The sequence below is a fragment of the Hemicordylus capensis genome, chromosome 2, assembly GCF_027244095.1.
Source record: "Hemicordylus capensis ecotype Gifberg chromosome 2, rHemCap1.1.pri, whole genome shotgun sequence".
Classification (NCBI taxonomy): Eukaryota; Metazoa; Chordata; class Lepidosauria; order Squamata; family Cordylidae; genus Hemicordylus; species Hemicordylus capensis.
In genome coordinates, this window is record NC_069658.1 from 313,344,621 (window position 1) to 313,369,049 (window position 24,429).

Genomic DNA, 24,429 nt, shown 5'->3' on the forward strand with positions numbered 1-24,429 from the left:
AGTCTCAAGGGGCTGCTGCGTTCTCTTGCATTTTAAATAAAAGTGAAATTATCATGAACTTTTACTTTCAACCTTTTATACTACATGCCACAAAGGTATCAAAAGAGCATATGCATCTCTCCTAATTATATCAGTCACACAGTTCTATTAACACAGCACCTCTATACTCTAAAGGAAACCATATCTCAAAATAATGTGCTGCTTAAAAACTGAGATAGTTATGACCTCTTTGCTTCACAAGGAGTTTTAAAAGAAGTCTCTTTTAAACAACGTCACTGCATGCAACCTTCGAAAAGCTAATGGCATCATGTTTCCGGGAGGCTGCTACACCTTTCCTGTCTGAACATAATCTTCCTGTGGGAATGAACACACACACACACACTTATGGCAATGGCCAGCCTGGATACTTGTGGCAGAACAAACAGTTGTGCAGCAATTCTACATAGGGAATACCCACTGTTTTCCCATCGATTAAAGACTAAGAAAAATTTAACCAGCCACAAATTAACTTGATCCTCTTAGCCTGTAGTGATATGGAACAAAAAATGCACATTTTTACTAGATTTAGACTGAAATCCTATGCACACAACTCCAATTAAATACAATGATATTTATTTCCAAATAAAACATGCATATGATTGTGCTTCTCAGCACAAACTGAAGATAATAGAAACTAAAAAAAACCCCTCACCAAAACCTAATTGTATTTTGCCAGTTGAAATGATCTCTATACAACTTTTCAACTAAGAAAATAGTTTACATCACAGATAGGTTTTCATCCTAGCATCCAAGTGCTTCTTTCAACAATAAAATGAACTTTCTTCCCAGTTTGCTTAATGAAGAATGGCTCCATCATTTCTTTTTTAAAGATAGGAAAATCAAACTAATATAACCCAGTATAAGAGACGGGGAGGGAAAAGATACCTGCTAGGAGGGGCATGAGGCCCAGTTGTAAAACAGCTATTCCAAACTTCCGAGCCTGTGCTGACAAAGTAGCATCTCTGGATGATTTATGGGTGCCCTGCCTTTTTTCTAGAGAAGAAACTATGCTTTTTCGTTGATCTCTCTTCTTTTCTGATAACTGGAGGAAAACTGGGGGGGGGAGGATGGGGGGGGAGAAATGGAGTTATACATAAAGCATGTAATGTATCTAATCCTACCCAGCAATATGACCACACAACAGTATTAGAGAGAGCAAGCAACTGGCCTTCTGAAGAGCTGGGCAATTGATACCCAAGACTTTTCTGGCAGGTGACCGGGAAACAGAATCACCAGCTTGAAACAGAGGGGATGCACACACAGTTCACCTGCCCTATAAGCTGTAAAGGCCATTGCACATGGGCAAAGTATTTCCACACAGCCTTCCACTAACTCCTGTGCCCAGTCAAATGACCTGTGCTTGTAGTACCAACTCAGCCCCTACATTCCAACTGGGAAGTAAGGAAGTCCATCTCTTCATCAAGAGAGAAGGAAAGATTGATCCCGGAACACACAATGAATATGTCATTTGGAATAAGGCAACACATAGTTGTTTTTTAGCATTTCCTTTTTCAGACAGAAAAAGTCCTTGAAGTTACATAATAAATATTGACCAAGTAAATTATAACAGCAAAAATTGACAGGTAGTTCTGGTAAGAACTACTGGACTTAATTAATTGATTAATTAATTAATTGTTCGATTTTTATACCGCCCTTCCGAGCTGGCTCAGGGCGGTTTACAATTAAAAAACAGAAATCATTAAAAACAATTAAAACAGAAATACAAATATAAACACCAATTTAAAAACATCTTAAAAACAATTAAACTATCAAAACAATTAAAACACTGAAAACCAGGTTTACATTAAAACAATTAAAACTAATTAAAAACCCTGAAAGGCCAGGCCAAAGAGATGGGTTTTAAGGGCTCTCTTGAAGGTCAGTAAAGAATTAAGATTACAAATTTCTGCTGGGAGTGCATTCCACAGCCCAGGAACAGCTACAGAGAAGGCCCGCCTCTGAGTCGCCACCAAACGAACCGGTGGTAACTGGAGACAGACCTCCCCAGATGACCTTAAATTTGGTGCAAATCGGCTAGGCAATTGACAAGTTAGCCCATTTTTGCCTCAAACGTTCATGCATCTGCTATCTGGAATTGGGGTGGATGACACCATCACAAACTACACCACTGAAGTGTCTCTTTGTGTCCCTACAGCTATAGCAAATTCGATTCAAATCAGTTAGATTCAAATCAGTTAGGCGGTTCACATGTTAGCCCTCTTGTGCCTCAAACGTTTACGCGTTCGCCACCTTGAATCAGGGTGGATGACATCATCAGAAACTATGCTATTGAGATTTTTCTGTGTCCCTACAACTGTACAAAATTTGGTTCATATTGGTCTAGGCATTGCAAAGTTGACAGGGACAGATAAAAGGACGGACGGACACACACACACAGCTGGGTGATCTCACAAACTTACATTTTTTAAGGAAAGTAGGCTAAAATGAAATTACCAACTAGAACATATGCATAGAACTGTGAGAATGAGCAATCTTATTTATTTATTTATCCCCGATTCTATCATTCCAAGTCATTAAACAAACAATAGTGCTTTCATATGTGTAAAGGGTGGATCTAGCAGGAAATAACAGGGGGTTCAACAGGAATGTTTTTCCCATAATATTTTTTTAAATATTTAAAAATATTGGGGCTTGGATTTTATTTCTCTTGCAAATGCACTATGTCAGGGGTGTGAAACCCAAATCTTGTGGTGGGCCAGAGTGGATTCCGATGCACCTCTGGGGAGCCATACATATTCATGTGCCACCTTCTGTCACCTCACACCTTCTGTCTTCCTCCTCCTCCTCCTCCTCCTCCTCCTCCTCCTCCTCCTCTCTGCTCTCTCTCATTCCTTTTCTCCACCCTCACCCCACTTAAATTAGCTGAATTCACTACTTTTTACACCAAAATTCACTCAGGCAAAGATTGAATATTTTAATTTTATTTTTGAATAAATTCTGAAGATACCTGCTGACACCAGATTTTGCATGGACAATCCTGCCACTCTCCCCTCTTCCTCGCTCCCTTCCAGAGGTTTTGTTAGGTACTTAAAAGATCCAGGGTGTGGGCCTGCTCGAAGCCCACAACCTCCCCACATTTAGGGGAAACATGTTGAAAAAGAACAATTTTCTCAACCCATTTTGAGAACTTTGTTGCTAAAAAAAGCATCATATAAATATTTTAATGGGGGGAATTAGAGCTATAAGCAATTTAGTCTTTTCAGAAACAAAAGGCAGGAACAAAATCAGAAACAGATCCATTTTGTCAGAGCATTTTTTCTTCCCTCTTATTCTTTTAAAAGCTTTTAATACTTTGTTTTGTAATGACTAATTTCCTCACAAGAAGGCATATTGTTGGGATGGGATGGTTTTTCTTACAAAATTGAACTAGAACAGTTTTGTCTTATACTTTGAAAATGATTTTTTTAAAGGTTTAAAACTCACGCTCAAGAAACATATGCACACAAATTGAAAATTTTCAAGTGAGAGTGGGACTTCTCTCGCACGCACACACGGTTCATACAGGCTGGGGGAGAGAAACACAGTGGCTTAAGAAAGGGGAACAAATCACACACAAAACAAACAGATAAGGGTTGGTTTTTAAAAATGTTTTATTTTCCTTCCTTGAGGGAGACAAGCCAACAGTCAGCTTCCACCTCCCATTCAGCTCCTCCTGTGGCTTCCTAGCTCTGCAATTACATTCAAGTGCTGAGCAGGGGAGGAGCACAATACTCCTGGATAATCAATAAGGTTAGGAGACAGCAGGACTAGCAGCAGAAAGGGAAGTAAACCCTCTTTTTATTCTCTGCTACTGCCAGTCTCAATGAAACTCAATCCAAATTCACAGGGGGTGCGACTGGATCTGCCCTTGGTATGTGTTACACAACTCTGTGTGGTAAAGCAGTACTGTCAGGACAGCGTGTCCATTCATCTGCAGTCACACTGTGCAACCATAAATTTTATACCAAACACAAAAACCAACACCCTAATAAACTTAACGTTTTTCTTTAAAAGAAGAAGTTTCTAGCCCTTAGGACTATAGACTCAAGACTGAAAATGTGTGAGCAGCACCTCATAAAATCTCAAAAAGCAGGAGGAAGACTAGACAGGACTTTCAGTACCAAGAAGGTGAAGGCCAGAGGTTAGTGCTTAATTTAGTGAGCTGTCTTGGATTGGGTGTCCTCATACTTCAGAGTCTCCTTCAAATGGAGCCCCATCAGCCCTCCTACTGGCAGGCAGTATAAAGCCTCTGAATTGGCTAGGCCTGGTATACAGAATAGGGGCCTTAGCCAACATCCTGACTACTGCAGCAAGGTTGCAGGAGGCTGCTCCTAACACAGCCAAAGGCTTCCCCACTTCTGTAGTGCATGTGACCCTCAGGGACATATTTTTGGAAGGCACAGTGCATTTCTGGAAGCACAAAAGATCAGCAAAGATTTCTGCCCCCTGCCTGGCTGCAATGGGGAATCCTCCAGCTGTGAGGATGTAGTCTCCCAGTGCATTCACCTTTCCATTCAAAGTGTCAGCCATTGTCTTCAGCCTTAACTTTGTCAACAGAGCAGTACTTCTTCTTGCTGCACTTCAGGGTCTGGCTTCCAGTGTAAGCCACAGACCTCAGCAACCCTGAGACAGAAGATGTGGACTTCAGAATGGTCACCCATGCAAACAAAAAGCATTCACCTGCTTTTACAGATGAACACTTTGCCTCATTAAAATTTACTACCGAAAGGTCTAATACTTGGTCAAAGTATTGCCAGCTGGAAATACTTTTTTTGGTATGATGGTCCCCATGCATTCCTGGTTTGGCCCCGACAGAAGCTGATATTAAACATAGCCAAATGCTCTGCTGCACACATTCAAGTTTTTGCAAAGGGCTCAGGATTACAGCCCTATGTAGCAGCTAAACCTGTACTTATTCTAGATCTCAGCCTTTTGGCTTAAGCAAAGCTTCTCTTTGTGGAGAGTAGGATTTCTTTCCTCTTCTCTCTTTTCTGCATTTTTCCCCTGAGCAATTATTGCAAGGGTTGCTATTAATTATGAAAGAGTGGTGTTCATCTCAACCCTGGCAGAATGCTACCGAGCTTTCTCTATACACTAGTAGCTCTTTGTCATTCATATCAGAAGGACCCAGAAGAGCATGTCTGTCCTTGGTCAAACAAAAAAGATCAAAAATCCAACCCTGTTGGTTTAGATTTCGAATCGCATGAAAACAAATTACTACTACTATCTTCTTTTGGAAAGGAAAATGTGAAGAAATAATTATAGCACAGTGAGCAACTCCAGGAAAAAGAAATCCAACCATGTCTCAACAGGCCTAAATGATAACTAGCAAGCAAAGCTCCTCAGAAAGTGTGTAAATGCTTATCAACAGTATTTAGAAGAAAAGGCCCCAACTGTCTTCAATGTAAAGGAAATAACAGCTTGGAGATTAAGATGCAATACGTGGAACTGATCTCATAAGTCACGGGTCTCCAGAGTCATGGGAAAGAGGGGCTTAAAGAGAGCTATAAAATAAACAAAGCAGGCGTGGCAAAGGGTTAAGCTCCTCAAGCAGGCCATTCCTCTACTGCAAGCAGAGACGCCTGCTTCTAATCATTATGCATGAGTGCAAGCTACAAAATCATCCCTATTCTGCCCCCCTTTGCTTTAGATGCAGCAAGGGCCTCATCCACAGCAATTAGTTCTCTAAAGTATCAGCAGGCTTCAATACTAGACTTTGGAAGGCAAGAATCACAGGGCAGAAACACAACCTTTGAGAGAACAGTAATTATAGGGAGCTCACACAGAAACTATTGTATGAAGTATCCGAGAGGACACTTACAAAGGCAGGCCTCCAGATTACTTAGGAAATGTATCCAAGCAGCCATCACTCACAAGCATCCATGAATGCGCATCTGATTATCACGTAAAGAGAGACAGCTCGTACATAACTTGAGGGTTAGAAACTTTAAAAAATTAAAAAGTAGGAGCAAGTTCTGAAATTGGATGATAATGATGATGCCAGAGTCAAGTATGTTTTCACTATCATTCCTCAAAACACATTAATTTCTTGTTTTTACAATTCTATGAAACTAATGGCTTCAGCTTCCTTATTATTTCTCTATACCAGTGTCGGGGTGGGGGCGGGGCAGATTAAAGCAAATAACTTAAATTCTGCATAAACTAAAATCCTGTCATTAAAACAAGGATAGTTAAACAATCACCCTCTTGTGATGGTGCATAAAATATGCACTATCACAAGTGGGGGATTGCAGAGCTGGAGTTATTTACCACAGCACATTGAATCCCTTATTAAATGACCAAGCATCTACACACCGTACAAAACTCTTGTAAGCATAATGGATTTCTACTCTTAAGAGGGTTTCTATGTTTAATTGAAGTCACATAGATACTTACCTCCACCTAATGAATGCATCTTGTTTGACTGTTCTGGTCCCAAGCCAAGATTTGGCATATTTGACTGCTTACCACTAGATTTCATTGAATGGTATTTTTGCTTTATTGTTTTGGCCTCCTGGATAGTTTTTTCTTTAAGAGAAGAGGTTATGCTTCCAGAAAGACTGATTGCACTTAAAGAAGAAGAAGAAGAAGAAGAAAAAAAAGGGGGGGGGGGGAAATAGTATTCTATTATTCTAGAGGATTTCTTACACTAGAAGACCTCCAAAGCCCCTTAGAACTCTAAAGTGCTATGATTTAATGAACATACACAAACACAAATGCTTTAGAAATAAATAAAAAACCTAGCAATTTTGCTTATAGCAAGGGATACACTCAAGCAATACTACAGTACATATACTTTTGATGATATCTATGAATTGTGTGAAAAGTTATATGACTTCATATGTACACTATAAGCAATACCAATGCTGTGAGCAGCCTCATTTTGATGGCTGAAATAAAGGTAAGTTACAAATTGTATATAGCATGTATTTTGGCATTAATTCATTCATTTTTAAACAATATATTCACCACTTTTTAAATCATCTACAAAGGTATTCAGGATTGCTTACACAAATGCTAGAACAATAACCATATAGCAATCAAACACATTAAATGCAAAAAGTATTAAGAGCAAATGTGGGCAACTCAGAAATGAAACAAGGACCAATCAAAAAGCTAAGACACATCCTCAAAGCAATTAACATAGCAATAATCAGCATAGCAATAAAAACAATTTACGACTACCAACAATTGTTGACGTTTTGGTAACGGTAAACAGGACAAACATCACCTGGTGCCTAAATGTTGCTATTTAGGATCTGTGATCTTTCCAGGATCCAAAAATACCTCAACCAAACAGTTAAGTTTGTTGCAGATGCTTTTGCTTATTTTTATCCAAACAGATACCCCCTAGGCCTTTCCCCAAAGAACAAGTTAGTTAGGGACAACTTCAATCTTCTTCAGCTTGCTTTGCCTAATCCAAAAGAGTTAACTGTCTCCATTCCATGGGAGAAAAAGACAGCCTCTTCCCAGGATGCTGGTGGCTTTGTCTTGGCTGTGGACTTGAAGCAACTACCCATGGGGAAAATTCCCATCAACTCCAATTCCAGTGCCCACTCTGTTGACTTTTTCAAGGCAGGATCCAAACCACTACTCTAATTGCCAGTAACCTACCACTCCCTACTGCTGTATCAGGACTCATGCACCATCAGCTCAAAGACATCTTTTAATGATGTCATTTTCAGATGCCACCAGTCACAGCCAAGTGGGCTTTCCAGCAGCACACAGCTGGGACACAAAATGGCATGTTCCTCATGTGAGCCTATGATATGATATGAGGCTTTTTGCTAACTCAGTGAAGTTTTTATTTGATTTTATTTAACCCTCATCCAGATTTTTGGTAGATTCCCATCCCCAGCTATGTAAAGGTGCATAAACAAAACAACCACTGTACTCCAAGTAGGGTGTGCACAGAATCGGCTGGTCTGATTTGCTTTGAGTCTGAACGGGACCCAAACCAGACCGGGCCAGTTCGGTCCGGCACCACCTCGAAACCACCACCACCCTGGCCGCAGTCCGGTCGGGGCGGGGGGGGGGTTTCTCTATTTTTTAAAAAACTTACTTCCTCCAGGGGAGTTGCTCAAGGTGGCAGGGGTGTGTGTCCATGGAAGTTCCCCCTCCCCCCATCAGACTCCCTTACTGCCCAAACTGGCCCATTTGGCAGTTTGGGCCTTCCCCCTCTGGCATGGCGGCCATGCACCTATGCAATTGGCCCCTGCGTGCTGGGTCATGCCGGAAAGAGAAGGCCTGAAGAACTGGCCAAATGGGCCAGTTTGAGCACTAAGGGAGGCTGGCAGGGGGAAGGGAGAACCTCTGTTGATCCCCCTGCCACCTTGAGCAACTCCCCTATACGAGATAAGTTAAAATAAATAAAAAATTAAAAAAGAATCGTGAATCTGCTGAATGGCGGGGGGGGGGGGTTGGGTCGGTTTAACCCCAAACAGTCAAACTGAACAGCGTTGACATCAAATTTGTTTGCACATCCTAACTCCCAGCTATGCCCTTGTTATCAAATTCTTACTTGGACTTTGGTACACGATATATCCACAGGTATTGCCCCTCACTAGTTAGTAAATTAATAAAAATATGACACAGGTTAGAAAACCACCCCAAAAGGAATTGACTCCCTTTGGTGGGGTAATTTCTATCCTATTCCTATGCCAAGTCACTTGGGAGGAAAACCCACCCCAGAAATTAATGGAATCCCTATGGTGGGGTGGTTTCGATCTCATTCCCATTACAGAACCACTCCAGGATTCAATGGGCTTTCTGTGGTGGGGTAGTTTCTATCCTATGCCCATGTTAAGCCATTTGGAATGGGGGAAACCACCCTGTTTCTCTTTGGAAATGTCAGTATTGTTTCCCCTGATGATAGTGTCTCAAAACCAGTCTGAGGCACTGCATAATTCTGTGTTCCCGAGTTAGAACAAATGAAACCAGCCCCTCCCACAATGTCAGACCTAGTGTTTGGAACAAGCATTCAGCAGCATCTGACCTTGCAGAAGCAAGGATTTTAGCCAACAGAACAAAGTCAAAAGTATCACAACAGCAGCATGTTAGCTTCAGTAAACCTGGCATCAGTGGATCAACCATCCATAGTACATCTCTGATCTTTTCCCATTTCTCCTAGTGAGTTAAAGCACAGAAGGAGTGGGGACTGGAACTTGGTTTCAGGTGGAGAGAGCAAGACAATGTACTGTAGAGGTGGGATATGTGGCAGTGAATCTTACTCACCTGCCAGTGAAGGTACCAAGATAATGGATTACATGATAAGCAGAAATGGTGGACCACAACCAGTTTATCACTCACCCACTGCACAGTGATGACATGGGGTCTGGGTCCTCCAGTGAGAGGCCATACCAAGAGAAGTTTAGTCCAGCAGACAAAGAGAGGTTTAGTTCAGCAGAAGGAGGCAGTGAGTGAAGCAACTCCCTCCCCTGCAATCCGAGACCGAGAGAGAGGGGTGGGGACCATCATGAACCCTGAGCAAGGAATCAAAATACTGCCTGAACTCCTGCAAAGCCACTGCCAGTCAGAGTGGAAAATGCTGCTTTAGGTAGTAGGCATCAGCTTCCTATGTTCCAATGGAAGCACCTTAACCTAGCAGAAAAACAGGTTGCTTACTTGTAACTCTTGATCTGGAAGTGATCCGTTGTAGTAATAAAGAATGGGTTCTGTGCCTGCGCAGGGACCTCACAGGCTGATTGAGTAGCTCCTCATGACACCCCGCCCCACCAGCCCGTGCTGTGCTAAGTTAAGAGTGGCAGTTGGCACGTCCCTTCTTCAGTTTCTTGCAGACCACCTATGGTGACGATCCACAAGATCTACTGAATAGTCCTTTTCCGCTTTCTTGTACTGCAGCAGGGATGGTTCAGGAGGGGCTTATGACTACAACGGATCACTTCCAGATAAAGAGTTACAGGTAAGCAACTTGTTTGTCTGGATCATGATCCATTGTAATCATAAGGAATTGGTGATTAGCTAGCTTTGCTCCTGGAGGTGAGTGCAGTAGACCCCAAGCTCATGCTAATACCCTTTTTAGTACATTTCTCCCGAAATTCGCCTCCTGTGCCATTCTTAAGTCTATCGCATAATGCTTGATGAACAGCTGCTGAGAGGACCACATAGCCGCCATGCAGATATCTGACATCCTGATGCCCGAAAGGTAGGCAGCCGATGTAGCATATGTCCTAGTTGAATGTGCACATACAGTCCTGGGAGGTGCGATCCCTTGACATTTATACGCCAGGAAAATCAGCTCCACCAACCAATGTGATAGACGTTGGCGTGAAATTGGGCGGCTCCTGCATTTGCCTTTGTAGCCCACAAACAGCTTTCTGGATTTTCTAAAGTCATGGGTTCTCTGCAGGTAAAACAGAAGGACCCTCTATACATCTAATGAGTGAAGTGCTATCTCCAAGGGAGTTTTGCTCCTTGGAAAAAAGTTGGCAGGATTATCTCCTGATTCAAATGGAAGTCAGTTATTATTTTAGTACAGAAGCATGGATCTAACCTCTGACCACCTTGTGGGGATAGAACTGGGTATAAGGCTCATCTACCCTGAGAGCCGTTAATTCACTCACGCTGACGTGATTGCCACCAGGAAAGCAGTCTTTAGTGTGAGTAGTTTGATAGGCACTGTTGCCAACGGCTCAAAAGGATGTTCTGTTATAGTCGACAGCACCGAAGACAAGCTCCATTGTTCTATCAGCTTCTGCACTGGCGGATACAAATTATTGAGTCCCTTCATGAAATGTTTGCATTCCGGATGGGAAAACACAGTAGTTCCATCCCATCCCTTATGCCATGCTGAAATGGCTGCCAAATGTACTTTGATTGACACATTAGCCAAGCCTTTCAACTTCAGAGAGGATAGACAGTGCAGCACCTGTTGCGGAGTGGCGTGTAAGGGTTTGAATCCTTTGTCCTTCATATAGGTCATATAGCACTTCCATTTGCTTGCATAATTTTGCCGTGTTGCCAGTCGCCTACTGTTTAGTAGGACGTCTCTCATAAATTGATCTGCCATGCTGTCATCCGCAGGGTGTGGACCTTGGGATGTAGAACTTTTCCTTCCTCTCTTTGTAAGAGGTCTGGTGCTTGCGGGAATTTGTGGAAGTTCCCCCCTGACAACTGCAGTAGTGGAGCAAACCATGGTTGACGCGGCCACCATGGCATCAGTAGTATGCAGGTCGCTCTGTCCCTTATTATTTGCGCTAGCGCCTGTCCTATCATCGGCAATGGTGGAAATAGGTATAGTAGTCCCACACACCAAGTGTGCTGAACGCATCCCCTAGGGACCCCTGTCTGATGCCCGCATGTGAGCAGTAGTTGGCACACTTTCTGTTGGCATGCGTTGCAAACAAATCTACCAAGGGGACTCCCCACTTGTTGAACACCACCTTGAGGTATGAGTTCTTTATCTCCCATTCGTGTCTCTGGCCGTAAATGGTGACCCGACTGAGGTTGTCGGCAAGGTGATTGTCCACTCCTCTTATGTGGAGTGCCAGTGGATAGATGGCATGTTGTACGCACCAGTCCCAAATCCTTTGGGCGAAAACACAGAGCAATATGGAGACCATTCCCCCCTGCTGTTTGATGTAGGCTATCGCTGTCGTATTGTCCAACTTCACTTGCACTACTGCCCCTTGTAGTAATGGTTCGAATGCTTTCAGTGCTAAGAACACCGCCATCAACTCCAAACAGTTGATATGCTGCTGGGTTTGGGGCTGTGTCCAAGTTCCTTGAATGCAGTGGCCCGCACAATGAGCCCCCCAACCTGTTAGTGATGCATCCATCGTGACACATCGGCTTGGGGCTAAAGGTGTGAATGGAACCCTTTGAGACAGATTGTTCTCTTCCATCTTCCATGTTGTAATGTGCGCATGCGTAACCGCATGGTACAGGAGGCCATCAGACCCATCAGCCTCTGAATCTGCACCGCCGGCTGCAGTGGCTGGTTCTGAAATTGTCGTATGAGGGAGAGTATCTCCTCCATGCGTTCCCAAAGTAAATATGCACGTTTCTTCTCTAAGTCCAAGTCCATACCTATGAAACTCACACGTCTCATAGGGGTGAGGTACGATTTTTTCCAATTGATATTGATCCCTAGGTCTTCGAGTAAGTGGACCATGTGTTGGATCTGTTCGACAAGCAGTCCTTATTGTGGCTGACAAGGAGCCAATTGTCTAAGTACGGATAAACCACTATCCCCTGTGTCCGCAGGTAGGCCACCACCACTGCCACTACCTTGGTGAATACTCTTGGTGCAGTCAAAAGGCCAAAAGGTAGAACTGCATATTGGTAGATCTGATCACCTACCGTGAACCTGAGATATTTGCAATGGCTCTCCTGGATGCCTACATGGAAGTAGGCATCCTTCAGATCCAATGTCGCTGCACATCTCCCCTGGGCCAAGAAGGGTAGAATTGCCTGTAGAGTTGTCATACAGAATATCCTGGTTGTGATGTAGTAATTGAGGCCCTTAAGGTCCATTATTGCTCTGATTCCACCATCCCTTTTGGAATCTGGAAGTACCGGGAGCAGTAACCCGATAGTCTGTTCGCCCACTGTACTGGAACAATTGACCGCTTCTCCAGTAGCACCTTCACTTCCTCTCAGGGTGGATTTGATTTAAATCAAACTGATTTAAATCACGATTTAAATCACTAGCAGGGTGGATAAAAATCAAAAAAATCCGATTTAAATCAAAAATCCGATTTAAATCAAAAATCCGATTTAAATTTAAAAAATCGGATTTTTTTTATTTAAATCGGATTTTTTTGATTTTTATCCACCCTGCTAGTGATTTAAATCGTGATTTAAATCGTGATTTAAATCGTGATTTAAATCAGTTTGATTTAAATCAAATCCACCCTGCTTCCTCTTGTAACACTGCCGTGGCTGTGGTAAACTTTATGCCCGAAAACGGCGGCTTGACCTTGAATTCTATTGCATAACTCGTTTGTATTATGTGGGTGACCCAACAATCCGATGTTATATTGTGCCATGCTTGGGCATGGCTTGCCAGTCTGATGGTATTCCTGGCAACTACAGGACCGATGGTAGGGGTCCTGGCATGATTGGTGATTCTAGATGGTAATGCGCCAATGGTGTGGGTGTTGGTCAGTGAAGGCAAGAGCAGTGGGTGAACAATCCCGTCAAAAGGTCTGTTTTGTATTGTCCTTGTTTTGGCGGGTATTTTTCCCTTTGGGTTGAACCCCTTAGACCGCTGATAGGGCCCGTATTGCCTTCTGTAATCCCTCTTTTCTTGAAATTTATAGGGCCTCTGCCGAGAGCAGCTGCGGTTTCTTGACGAACCACCTGCTGCAGCTGTAGCTGTCATAAAGGTACGTGCTGTGAACCTTGACTTCTTTAATGATTCCATCGTCGTATCCGTTTCATCATGGAAAAGGCCTTTTCCATCGAAGGCAAGGCTTTCCACCCTGTCCCTCATATCTTGTAGTAAGGAACAGAGCCAGGAGTGTCGACGCATGCTCACTGCCGTGACCATAGTGCGCGACTATCGCAAGTGTCATGACTCCTGCCAGAGTAGGAGGAGGAAGTTCACTGGGGTGAATCCTTAACTGCAAGGGATTCAAGCAGGCTGCCACCATCCACTTTATATTAAAGTACGACAAAACAATCTTTCCACAATCTTTCCTGCGGGGGGGGGGGTGTTAATGTGGCAAAATTCTCCCTAGAACGGCTAAGCAGTCCTAGGCCTACAATGGCATGTGACTAGGGCAGACCCAAAATGAAGTGTAGCACACTTAAGCAACAAGGATTTATTATCAGATTAAAAGGAAAAGGTATGCAATAAGAACAATTGTCTTTTCATAAAGCAGATTGTAAGATTGTAACCGCCTAGAGACGTGAGTTTTTGGCAGTATTAAAAATATGTTAATTAATAAATAAAGAGTTTTCATTAACCTGGCAACACAGATTCCAAGCAAACAGTAAAGAAAAATAACTTCCCTGGCATGTTTAACTGACTCAGTCCTAACTTGTTACTCATAGGCTGAGGCCTTCCCGAGCAATAGCCAGCTGCTTCCTTGGGGCCCTCATAGGTCAGACTAAGAGAACAAAGCTTTCTCTTCTTCAGTAGGTGGCTGTGTTGGTAGTTCCTGCCCTGTCACTGGGATTAATCCTATTTTGAATTTCCTGGGCTTTCCCCTTATTAGGAAAGGCCTAGCCTAACAGCAGTTGCTCTGAGTGAGGCCTAGTCCTCCCCTGAAGCCCTACCATCACTACAACCCCCTGCTTAAAATGAAACCCAGGAAGTGAGAGGTTTTCACAATCTGCTTTGAGTCAAGTGACAATTTCAACTGGTGCTGTTAACTGGAGATAACCTAGCTGCAACCTAAAGAAACAAGTTGTTCTAGTAAGAACTAATCAGCCTACTTTCCTTTCACTGTCTCTACAACTGGACTAAATGTGGTTCAAATCGAGGTCCAAAGGCCATCTTTGTGGAGAGCCAGTGTGATGTAGTGGTTAGAGGGGTGGACTAAGACAACTCAGGTTCTAATTCTCAAGTTCACTGTCAAAACGGCCCAAGGAAGCAGGATGGGAGTAAATCCAGAAATCTAGATTCTAAAAAACTCAAGGGGGCTTGGATGATTCCCCAGAACTCAAAGCATCAAAAGGCCAGGAGTGGGTCGTGAAAAATTTGCCTGACCTTGCTTCTCAGCATCTGAGAGGCTGCGCACCCTAGAACAGTGAATGGTGTAAAGAAGACAAAATTCACTCCTCAAAAGATGACCATGGAGGATATGCTGGGGGTTCCCAAGGAAGACAACAGTATACACATAACACAAAAGAAAAACACAAAGATCTGGATCTGTTTGGAACACAATAGGCCTGTTTTCCCACCTCAAAAGCATCAAAAGTCTGGATCACTGAAAATAGTTTTCATTCCCTTTACAGTTACCCATTTCCACAGATGAATCTGTAGCAACTACTTTAGAGAAAAAGGATTCAAGGCATAGTAATCTCTTTCTCTAGCCAAAGTAGGCTACTATTAATTTAAAAGGTCTTGGAAACTCCATCCTTGCCGCTTAGAAAGTCAATATATTGTTGGCATATAATGAGACAGTTAATAAGGCATGTGTTATTAAAATGTTAGATTGATAATCAATCCAAGACATAAACAACTTATGCTAGGTAAGGCTTAGCTTTAAATATTGCTTCACAATATTTTGTGGCAACCATGGCCAAGAACAATTTAAAATATTCTGGCAAAAGCTCACTTGGAGCTATATTATATATTGGCAAGAATTTATTATGAAATTAATCATCACTGAACACTGGCTTATGACATTAAGTAGAATGGCTGTAAAATATAGATGAAATATGACCACTGCTATGAGATTTTACAGAATCTGACATACCGGATAATCAAGTAAAAATGATTTATGTTCACATCAGTCAAGCAAATAATTATGCAACACAATGTGTGGAATAGCTGATATTACCAGAAACAGAATAAGTACTCAGGATGGGTAACAGAGATCCAGGACTGAAACTTAGCTATTTGTTCCTTAGAGATGTCAAAGAAATAAACAGAACAGTCAAGTTTTAAATTCCTATTCAGGTCCCAATGATGGAGAGGCATGACAAATGTGACTGCAGGTTCAACAGATAGTAACTCTCTCTCTCTCTCCCTCCCCCCCTCTAATAAAACTATATATAAAGCTGCTTGGGCCTCACTGACGGGCATCAAACTCCAAGAACAGACCATGAAAAATAGAAGCATGCCACAAACTCTGGGAAATAAATTAAATTTTCAGAAAATGTGGGGAGAGTCTCCCATTGGAAAGCAGGGGAAATGCTACCTCATAGAGCTACACAACTACTGGAATCACAGAAAGATGTGGTGGCCATTTGAGTTGCCAGCTTAGCACTCGACTGCCATGCTGACCACTCAAATGGCTGTCGTACATGTACAGAAGCCATCTGAGAGCAGGCGCGGATTAACACATGGGTATCATAGGCACTTGCCTATGCTGGCAAATTTTGAGGGGTGGCAAATTTTGAGGGTGGTGTGCTCCACTACCCTTTAAAAAACCTTTTAAAGCTGCCGCTGTGCAGAGCAGTGTGCACAGAGTCCCGAAAGAAACCGAAAACGGCCCAACATGTCATTTGGGAGGCAAGCGGGCCCATGGGAGCAGCTCCTTCCACAGGCCAGCGTGCCTCCCAAATGACAGATTTCGGGCCATTTCAGGGCTCTCTACGCAAGAATGCACATACACAGAGACCCAAAATTAGCCAAATACGGTCCAACTTGTTACTTGGGAGGCAGGTGGGCCTGTGGAAGAGTTCTCACCTTCGTCTCCACTACCATCCCTGCTGCAGAGTGGTGGATTTTTTTAAAAAAAGGAAGAAAAGGAAGATTTAACTTATTTTCAACACAGAGACAGAGAGTGGCAGCCAATCTTTAGTTGCCTACCGGTAGCAAAAAGCTTAATTTGCCCCCTGGGTAAGAGGTGGGACAGCTTCCCCACAAGATGCTGCTTAGATCTGCCTGGTTTCCTACAGGATGCCAGGTACCAGCAGTGGTGACATTTGCCTTTTTTAAAAAAAGGTATCTGCCCCTGCCCCTGCCCCCACCTCCACCCCCACCCCACCCCCATGGAGCCACTGTCACAGGAGGAATGCTTGCAAACTGCAAGCCTGTCTTCCTAACTGAGTATAGAAAGTCACAGATTCAGTTCACAATAAACAGATTAGTAACTCACATTAGGCATGTCCCTCCAAAGTTAAACATTTTGAAGTCCCATTCATTTCTATAAGAAAGATTTCACCACATCCTTAATTTTCTTACTTAAATCAATAGGATTTAACACTATTTAGCAAAGTGACACCTTTTAAAGTGGCGATACTCTTCTGTTTTAGCAGGGGGAGAGCAACTGGCCCTCTCCAGCTCCAGCACAGCATTCCTCCAGTGGCTGTTGCTGGTATCTGCTTTATGTTTCATTTTAGAATGTGAGCCCTATGGGGACAAGATCATCTTTAATTAATACTGGGTTTTAAATGTTTTTTAAAATTTTAATGTTTTAAATTATTTTAATTGTTAAGTAATTTGATGTTTTAAATTATTTTAATTGTAAACCACCCAGAGACTCAAGTTTTGGGCGGTACAGATATGTATTAAATAAATAAAATAAAAGTATTCATGTGATAATTACAGCTATGATAGCATGACTGTGGGAAATAGCTATTGTCTGACAGACAGGTCATTTCAATAATGAGAACTGACAAGTTTAGCCAAATATCATTTCCCTAAGCCTTAATAAAAGTTACTTTTACTTGTATGTAAACTGGCCTGAGATAAATGGAGAATTTTTTTCTTTGAATCATCTCTTTTGTTTCAACTATCAGGCTCACCCTTTCATAGAGGTTAATGGAGAAAGTTATAGGATGAAATGTTCATGTATAAATTTACATGTCAGATGAGAGAGAGACAAAAAAATCCATCCAAGTTAGACAGATGGTTTTCATTCCTTGGTCAAAGAACAAAACAAAAAGCTCCCCACAATATTGATATATAGATATAACTGAAATTAACATTAAGAGTCACCTATGGTTTCACATATTTGTTCTAAGCATTTATACTGTATTTTCATTTGGCTCTGCACTGATTTAATGTGCTGGTAAAAATGCTGAGAAAGAAGCAAAGGGTTAGGTTGTTGAGTGATGGATGGTTGCTAGGACGGGCATTGCTATGTTCTCAGTAGAGAGTTATGTAGATGAGTGACAGCAGGAGAGAGGGCCTTCCCCCAGCTCTTGCCTGTGGGCTTCCTGGAGGCATCTGGTGGGCCACTGTGTGAAACAGGATCCTGGACGAGATAGGCCTTGGCCTGATCCAGCAGGGCTGTTCTTATGTTCTTAAACATCTGCCACCATCTCCCAAATACTTATATAACCAGAGTATCAGAATAGAATTGACAGCCATAAGAGCTATTACATGAAATTTAAATGGGATTTCAGTTCCTGGCACTCTAGGCCTGATATCTGTACCAGCGAATCTGTTTGCAGACAGCGAATCTGTTTGCAGAAGGCAACATTCCTATAATGGCCAGTATCATCGTGCTTTGGGGTGTTGCCTGTTAAAGACACTTGCTGTGTCTGCAAGTCTTACAAGTTGACTATATATCACTTAAGTTTTCAGAGAGGCCAACCTCCTGCCATCCACCCATCCCAAATTAATAAAAATTAAGTCTGTTTTTATAGTACCAACTATAAAATATTCAGCAAAATTGGATTATGGAGTTATTAAACCTTACTCAATATGTTATTAAAATCAACATGCAGGCCTGTCTTCCTATTGGGGAATAACAAGTAAAAGAAAATTATTAAACTGGCAAGGACTTCAAAATACATGGTCTGGAAATGTTTATTCAGTCTACAAATCAGGAACTAACAACTGTTAAACAAGAGAGGCAAATTGAAAGACAGCCTTAAAATAGCAGCAGTGGCAGATTAGACACACCATATAATTTCTCAAAAATTAAAATCCAAATAAGATAAGCACCAGGCATCAAGCATTTATAATGTCCAATGAAATACCAACACCTCAGTTCTCTACACATTATTTTGAAGTTCACTGGGTCTTGCTTTCTGATTCAGAAGATCATTCCCAACCAGATTTCCAAACCACAATTCAAGTTTATTTTGGCTTAGTTAGTAGTTTGTCAATCAGTGTGAGTGGGGTAATATTAAATAAATATATAAAAGCTCCATATGCACATGCACTACTGCACATCAGGATTGCAGCTGATGTATCTAAATGGGATGGCAAGTCTGTACAGATAGAAAACCCATTTTTATGTAAAGGATGTCTCTCGTCCAACAAAGCATCCTTTGAAATAAACACAGTCATCTTGCTTGCACACACAGACTTGTATGACCATTACCAAGCTGTATTTATGGCACCCTCTCTCACTTGGGTGGCTTTCTGCATTTACAACCATGATTACAACACAGTAATTTGAGGTTCAGAAAAGTGCCTGAAATGGAGAACATTTTAAGGAGTTTAATTTCTCTAGTTTATCAACAAGATTAAAGGTCACTTGAACACACTGTATAATTACCTTCAAAAAGAAAAAGGTAACAAATGTAGCAGGCCTTTATAATCTAGAGAAGAAGCAATAATTAGAAAGCAAGCTGCTATGGTTGCTGCCTCTGCCTCTAGTATCTAGCTCCTGGCAAAGGCAGTCAGAAGCACTTAGAGGGCAGTCCAGCCTGCTTTGACTTCCTCTCCTTTCCATTTACTCAAGGAGGCAAAGACTCAAACAAGCAGTTGCTTTAGCCCTGCACTGTGGAGAAAAACCATAGAGCTAATGTCAGCTAGTCCTCCTGGATCCCTCCTATCTTAAAAGCCAGGGGACAAGAAGGAATGCAGAAGAGCGGTAAAGAAAGCAACAGACAGGAGCAGTATCCATCTCCTGAATACAGAGCTGCAATGCTGGATTAAGCCAGCTGGCCCTTGCACCAACCAAGCTTTACCCACAAATCAAGGTGAGAGTGTGCTTGTAGCAATGCTCTGAAGAAAGCACTAACTAGTCAATTACAACCCATTTGAACTTGTTACGTACTACAAGCTACGCAGTTCAACCCTGAAGTTTATAAATACCTTTACACACACACACACCCCGCCTACAATCTCATAATGAAAGATACAGTCAATAGAAACAAATCAAACAAATCAAACTCAAATGAAAAGCTTTTTCTTTGTTTCCTTATGAGAAGCCATCCAAAAACACATGCTCAAAACATGTTTTCTTTTTGCTGCTTCCTCTCGCACTCAGTGTAGTTCCCACTTAAAGCACAATAATTCTACTCCTTATCAACATGTAAATATGACTGAATACAGAGCTACAACAAGATTCTTGTACAGCCTTGTAATGATGCCCACAACAGTTCACCTGAAAAGAAAGAAATAATACCACCACAGTACTTGCCTATGGATAATACAGAATTTGAAAAGGTAACCCATATGTGATTTTGACAAGAAAGCAGTGCTGTCAAATTCATTTGAAATTCTCTATGAGCTGAAGAGGCAATGGGTTTTAAAGTTTACACATTAGTTTTTTCTTCAAGCATCCATGGCCTTCTTTTCAAGAATCACCCCCTCATGCACACACTCACAATTTCTAGCTGTGTAAGTCTGTTGTAGCATAAACCAGAAGTCTTGTGGCACTTAATAATGAATGTAATTTTCAGCTTTTGCTGAAATAAAATTTGTTTCTCTTCAAGGTGCCACAAGGTTTGTTATCATTTTTATGCCTCATGGCAGAGGCTGCAGGATAATCTCTCAGGGTGAGAGATCTGCAGAAGACTTGATTCTCATCAGGAGCTTGGCAAATTCAAGGGAAGAAGCCAGGGCTTATGGCTTTGGGAACCCAGCATAAGGAACAGTTTATTTAGTCAAACTGTGCATCAGGAAGTTATTTTGCTTGTGTGTGTGTGCCTTGCATTTTCCTCAAATATCTGTTCTTTGCAACAAAGTAACTAAGATTTCAAAGTGTGCCATCTTTAGAACCAGCAAGGTGTATTGAAACATTCTCGTAACCAAGTTAAATATTTTTAAAGGTAATTAAAAAGCTAAGAAGCCTCAGATGGAACTAGTCTGTAGTAATTTTAATAAAAAGTCTTTTTAAAAATCTGTTCTTTACTTTTTACCAGCTTCCAAGGGTTGGATTATTAAACCAGCAGGGACAGGGAGAGGGGAACAAACCCACTGGTGCAAAACACATCTCAAAGAGCTTAGCCAGCTAACAATTAACAATTAGCTCCACATGCAGGCAAATGAACGGGAGGAAAATGTTTTTCTTTATTCTTGCCTGTTAGCAAGGGGGAGTATACTTGCCCAATACCCAGTTACAGGGAGACCCAGGTCTAAAGCACTCGGACAGACCATGGTCAGAACCCTGAAAGTTCGGAGTGCTTGGTGGCACTCAGAATTACACTACCAGAATATTTTTCTTTAACGTTCTGGGTTTGGAAAGTTAAAGGTTCTTAACAGCCAAGCAGCTCCTCAGAGCTCTCAGACAAATGACTCAGTTGATAAGAATCATTCATGAGCTAGGTAACTGAGGAAGCAGCTAAGGACTGGTTTAGACTGGTCAGGGAGAGTAATCATTTATCTGGCCAGAGTCAGAAGGATAGGAAAATTTCCACAAGCCAATTCACCACAACTACATACAATGCACCACTGTTGCACACTGAACAGTGCACACAATGTTTTAAATCTATTTTACAATGTATTTTTCTTCTTCTTTAATTTTCTATATTTTGAAAGGAAACAACATATTGTACTGTGTAATGTACAGTGCAGCACTGTGATATTCATCTTGTTAATTGCTGAACGCTTGCCATTCTGCACATTTATCAAATGGCGAGGGGGTGTGTGCTGCTGTGCAGCACAACTGTGCTGCACGTGTGCTGTTATGTACATGTACTATACCAATGTATTTCTTCCTCCACAGTCACGGTGAGCAAGCATGCAGCGGAGAGGTCTGCCAAGGTGGCAAAAGTTCATGCAAGGATGCAACATGCCATCCATTGGCCATTATTATAGGGTCAATGGGCCATTCAATTAAAAAATGAGAAGCCAGCATCTGGGGCAGTGTGATCTTTGGAACATCGCAGAGTCTGAAGGTACCATTCCATTCCTGTGAGCCCCACACGGAAAGGATGGAGAAAGCATTCACTTTGGATCAAAGATCAGGTACGAAAGAAATTTCACTGAGCAAACCAGTAATCAGCAAGAAGGAGCTAAGGATCTACAAGCACTTTGTGAGAGAAGGTGGTCAAGCGGTGGCAACATCAGAAGGTGCTGGTTCCAGTTTCCAGGCCATCAGGGGCTGGATTGAAAAGTTCAAGCACCACTACAGCTCTCCACAATGTAAAGTTGTTGGGGGAAGTGGCATTGGCTGACCACGAGGGGGGGCAGAATGTGTTGGAATATGCAACAACTGCAACCTTACTGTGTATAATTTTCATGTAATCTGCTAAGAAGCCAGAGGGGGCACTGTAGCTTCCTCAGTACTGGTTGGGCTAACTGGTTGGAGTTTCTATTCTCCTTCCTGTTCACGTGTGTGAGTCAGCAAGTTCTGTACTCATAGTGCAAGCCCCGCCCCTGATGCAGTGCACTTATTTGAGAGGGAGGAGGGGAGCTGGAAGTGGCTCTCTCTACTGCTCTTGTTAACTGCTGGTTCCTCCACAGAGCAGAAGCTGCTTTAAAGTAAACAACTCTCCCAGTCCCCACTGCAGCCAGCTGCCCCATTCCGTCCAGTGACATTTTAATGTAGAAGGGGGGATGGACTTGCCTCTCGTCCCCCACTCCCTGCGGCCGCTGCAGCAGCATTTAGAAGTTTAAAAGGGGGGGCTTCATCCTCACCACAACCCCTACCCTCCTCGCTGTGGTGGGGGCAGAGAATCCTTGGCCGCCTATAGGCGGCAAAAGGCTTAATCCGCCCCTGTCTGTACTGACCTCTAAGCGTTTGTCTCACAAGTAAAGCTGTCTTAAACCTTGCACTGGTGTTTGTTCTGAAACCACACAGACAGTTCATATTCTGCAACAGAATGTTACCCAGCAGAGTTCCAGTAGCTGATAGAGTCTGGAGGGCACAGGCTAGAGCAGGTCTTCAATACAGATGAGATGGGCCTGTTCTGGAAGTGGATAACTTCCAGCTCATTTATCAGGAAGGAAGAGAAAACTGCTCCAGGCTTCAAGGCAGCAAAGGACCACCTGAATTTGCTGGTTCGTGGTAATGCTGCAGGGGACTGCATCATCAAACCCATGCTGCTTTTCTGAGCGCAGAATCCTCGTGCTCTCAAAAGGACAGAAGAAAGACCAGCTTTCCATCTTCTGGAGGGCAAACAGGAGAGCATGGGTGACCACAGCAGTGTTCACAGCGTAGGTGAACAATTGCTTTCATGTGGTTGCTGCTAAGAACTTGGCCTTCAGAGTCCTGCTGGTGTTGAACAACATCCCTGGCCACCCCAAAGCACTGCAGTTCGTGCACCTGGACACCACTTTGCTAATCCAGCCCATGGACTAACTTCTCATAAAGGTAAAATGTGCTGATGAGTCGATGTCGACTCCTGGTGACTACAGAGCCTTGTGGTTGTCTGGCAGAATACAGGAGGGGTTTACCACCTTTAAATCATACTACACACAATGCACCTTCAGGAGGCTGCTGGATATGATGGAGGCAGATCCCTGAGTGACATCCAGCGATTGCTGAAAGCACTACAGCATCGCTGACTGCATTGAGAATACTGCAGCGTCCCTCTCTGAGATCAAGCCCCATTCATGGAATGCTGTGTGGAGGAAGTTGCGACCTGGGGCTGTCACATCTTTACATACTGCAGTCGTTTCCTCAGTGGCAGAAGTGCAACGCAGAGGTGTGGGCATTAAGATCCTTGCACACGCTGTTGGTGATCAGGGCCTTGGTGACACTGAGGCACATGAGGTGCAGGAGCTCCTTGAATCACACCAAGAGTTGCTAATAACAGAAGAACTGGAGGAGATGCTGCAGGCAGGAAGGGTAAGGAGAAAGAAGAGATGCCTCCCAAGCCCTTCACCATGCAGGGACTCTCCAAAATCCTCCAATTACCAGCTAGGATCAGTGTTGTCAGACAAGGTGTTCGAGCTTGACCCACTAATGGCGTGGAGCATACACTTCAAAAACGGCAGCTGCAGGCAGCTTTGAAGCCAAACAAAAACAGTTATAGGACGATGAAAAGCAAGGCAAAGCAGTCCAGCATCACCACATACTTTTCAAAGGCCGAAAGTACCTCCACTGCTGCTGCAGCTGAGCAGTGTCACTGGACATCATAAACAGAAAGCAACACCAGCACTTTTTTCTGGCTTTGAGGGAGATGATGGTGACAGTGGCAGCAGGTTTGCCTCTACAGGGACTCCTTCAGCAGTGTGAACTGTTTGTGCTACACACTCCAGCAAGGGAGTGAGGAAACTCCACTGCTGCTTTTGTTTTATTTTTGTCGTCTTAGGAAACTGGATGGAGTGCTGTCAACTCCAGCAGGGAACTCCACTACTTCTTTATTTTTATTTATTTTTTCTATATTTTTAAAGAAATAGAGTAACACTAGAGAATTCACTTCTTGGTGCATTTCCCCTCTCCCCCAATATAATTGCATGTTTCTCATAGAAGGAAAGAATAATTGCAGATTTCACACAGCAAGCAGGATTCCTCCAGTTTCAGGTCAACTGTGGGGCTTTAACATCTCCCCGCAAAGCCCCACCACACCAAATTAAGACCAAGTAGACCAAGTGAGTCTACCTACCTACAGCACAAATTCTAGCTTGAGGCTGGCTCTCCCATATTTAGTCCAAGCCCCAAAGCATGCAGAGTCAACTCC

The 24,429-nt window shown here is 42.8% G+C and overlaps 1 protein-coding gene across 3 annotated transcripts in view; it reads right to left on the bottom strand.

Annotated features, from left to right (window-relative positions):
* CFAP92 (cilia and flagella associated protein 92 (putative)) overlaps nt 1-24,429 on the bottom strand; it is a 99,319-nt gene that overhangs the window by 46,777 nt on the left and 28,113 nt on the right. For all 3 annotated transcript variants that reach the window (XR_008315818.1, XM_053294370.1, XM_053294372.1), the window contains 2 exons: nt 6,436-6,608; nt 925-1,092 (listed from right to left, as the gene is read on the bottom strand). Coding sequence is in view for 2 of the 3 variants with exons in the window: in XM_053294370.1 (XP_053150345.1) it covers nt 925-1,092; nt 6,436-6,608 (341 nt within the window). In the remaining variant the exon portion in view is untranslated. The remainder of the gene's footprint in view (nt 1-924; nt 1,093-6,435; nt 6,609-24,429) is intronic.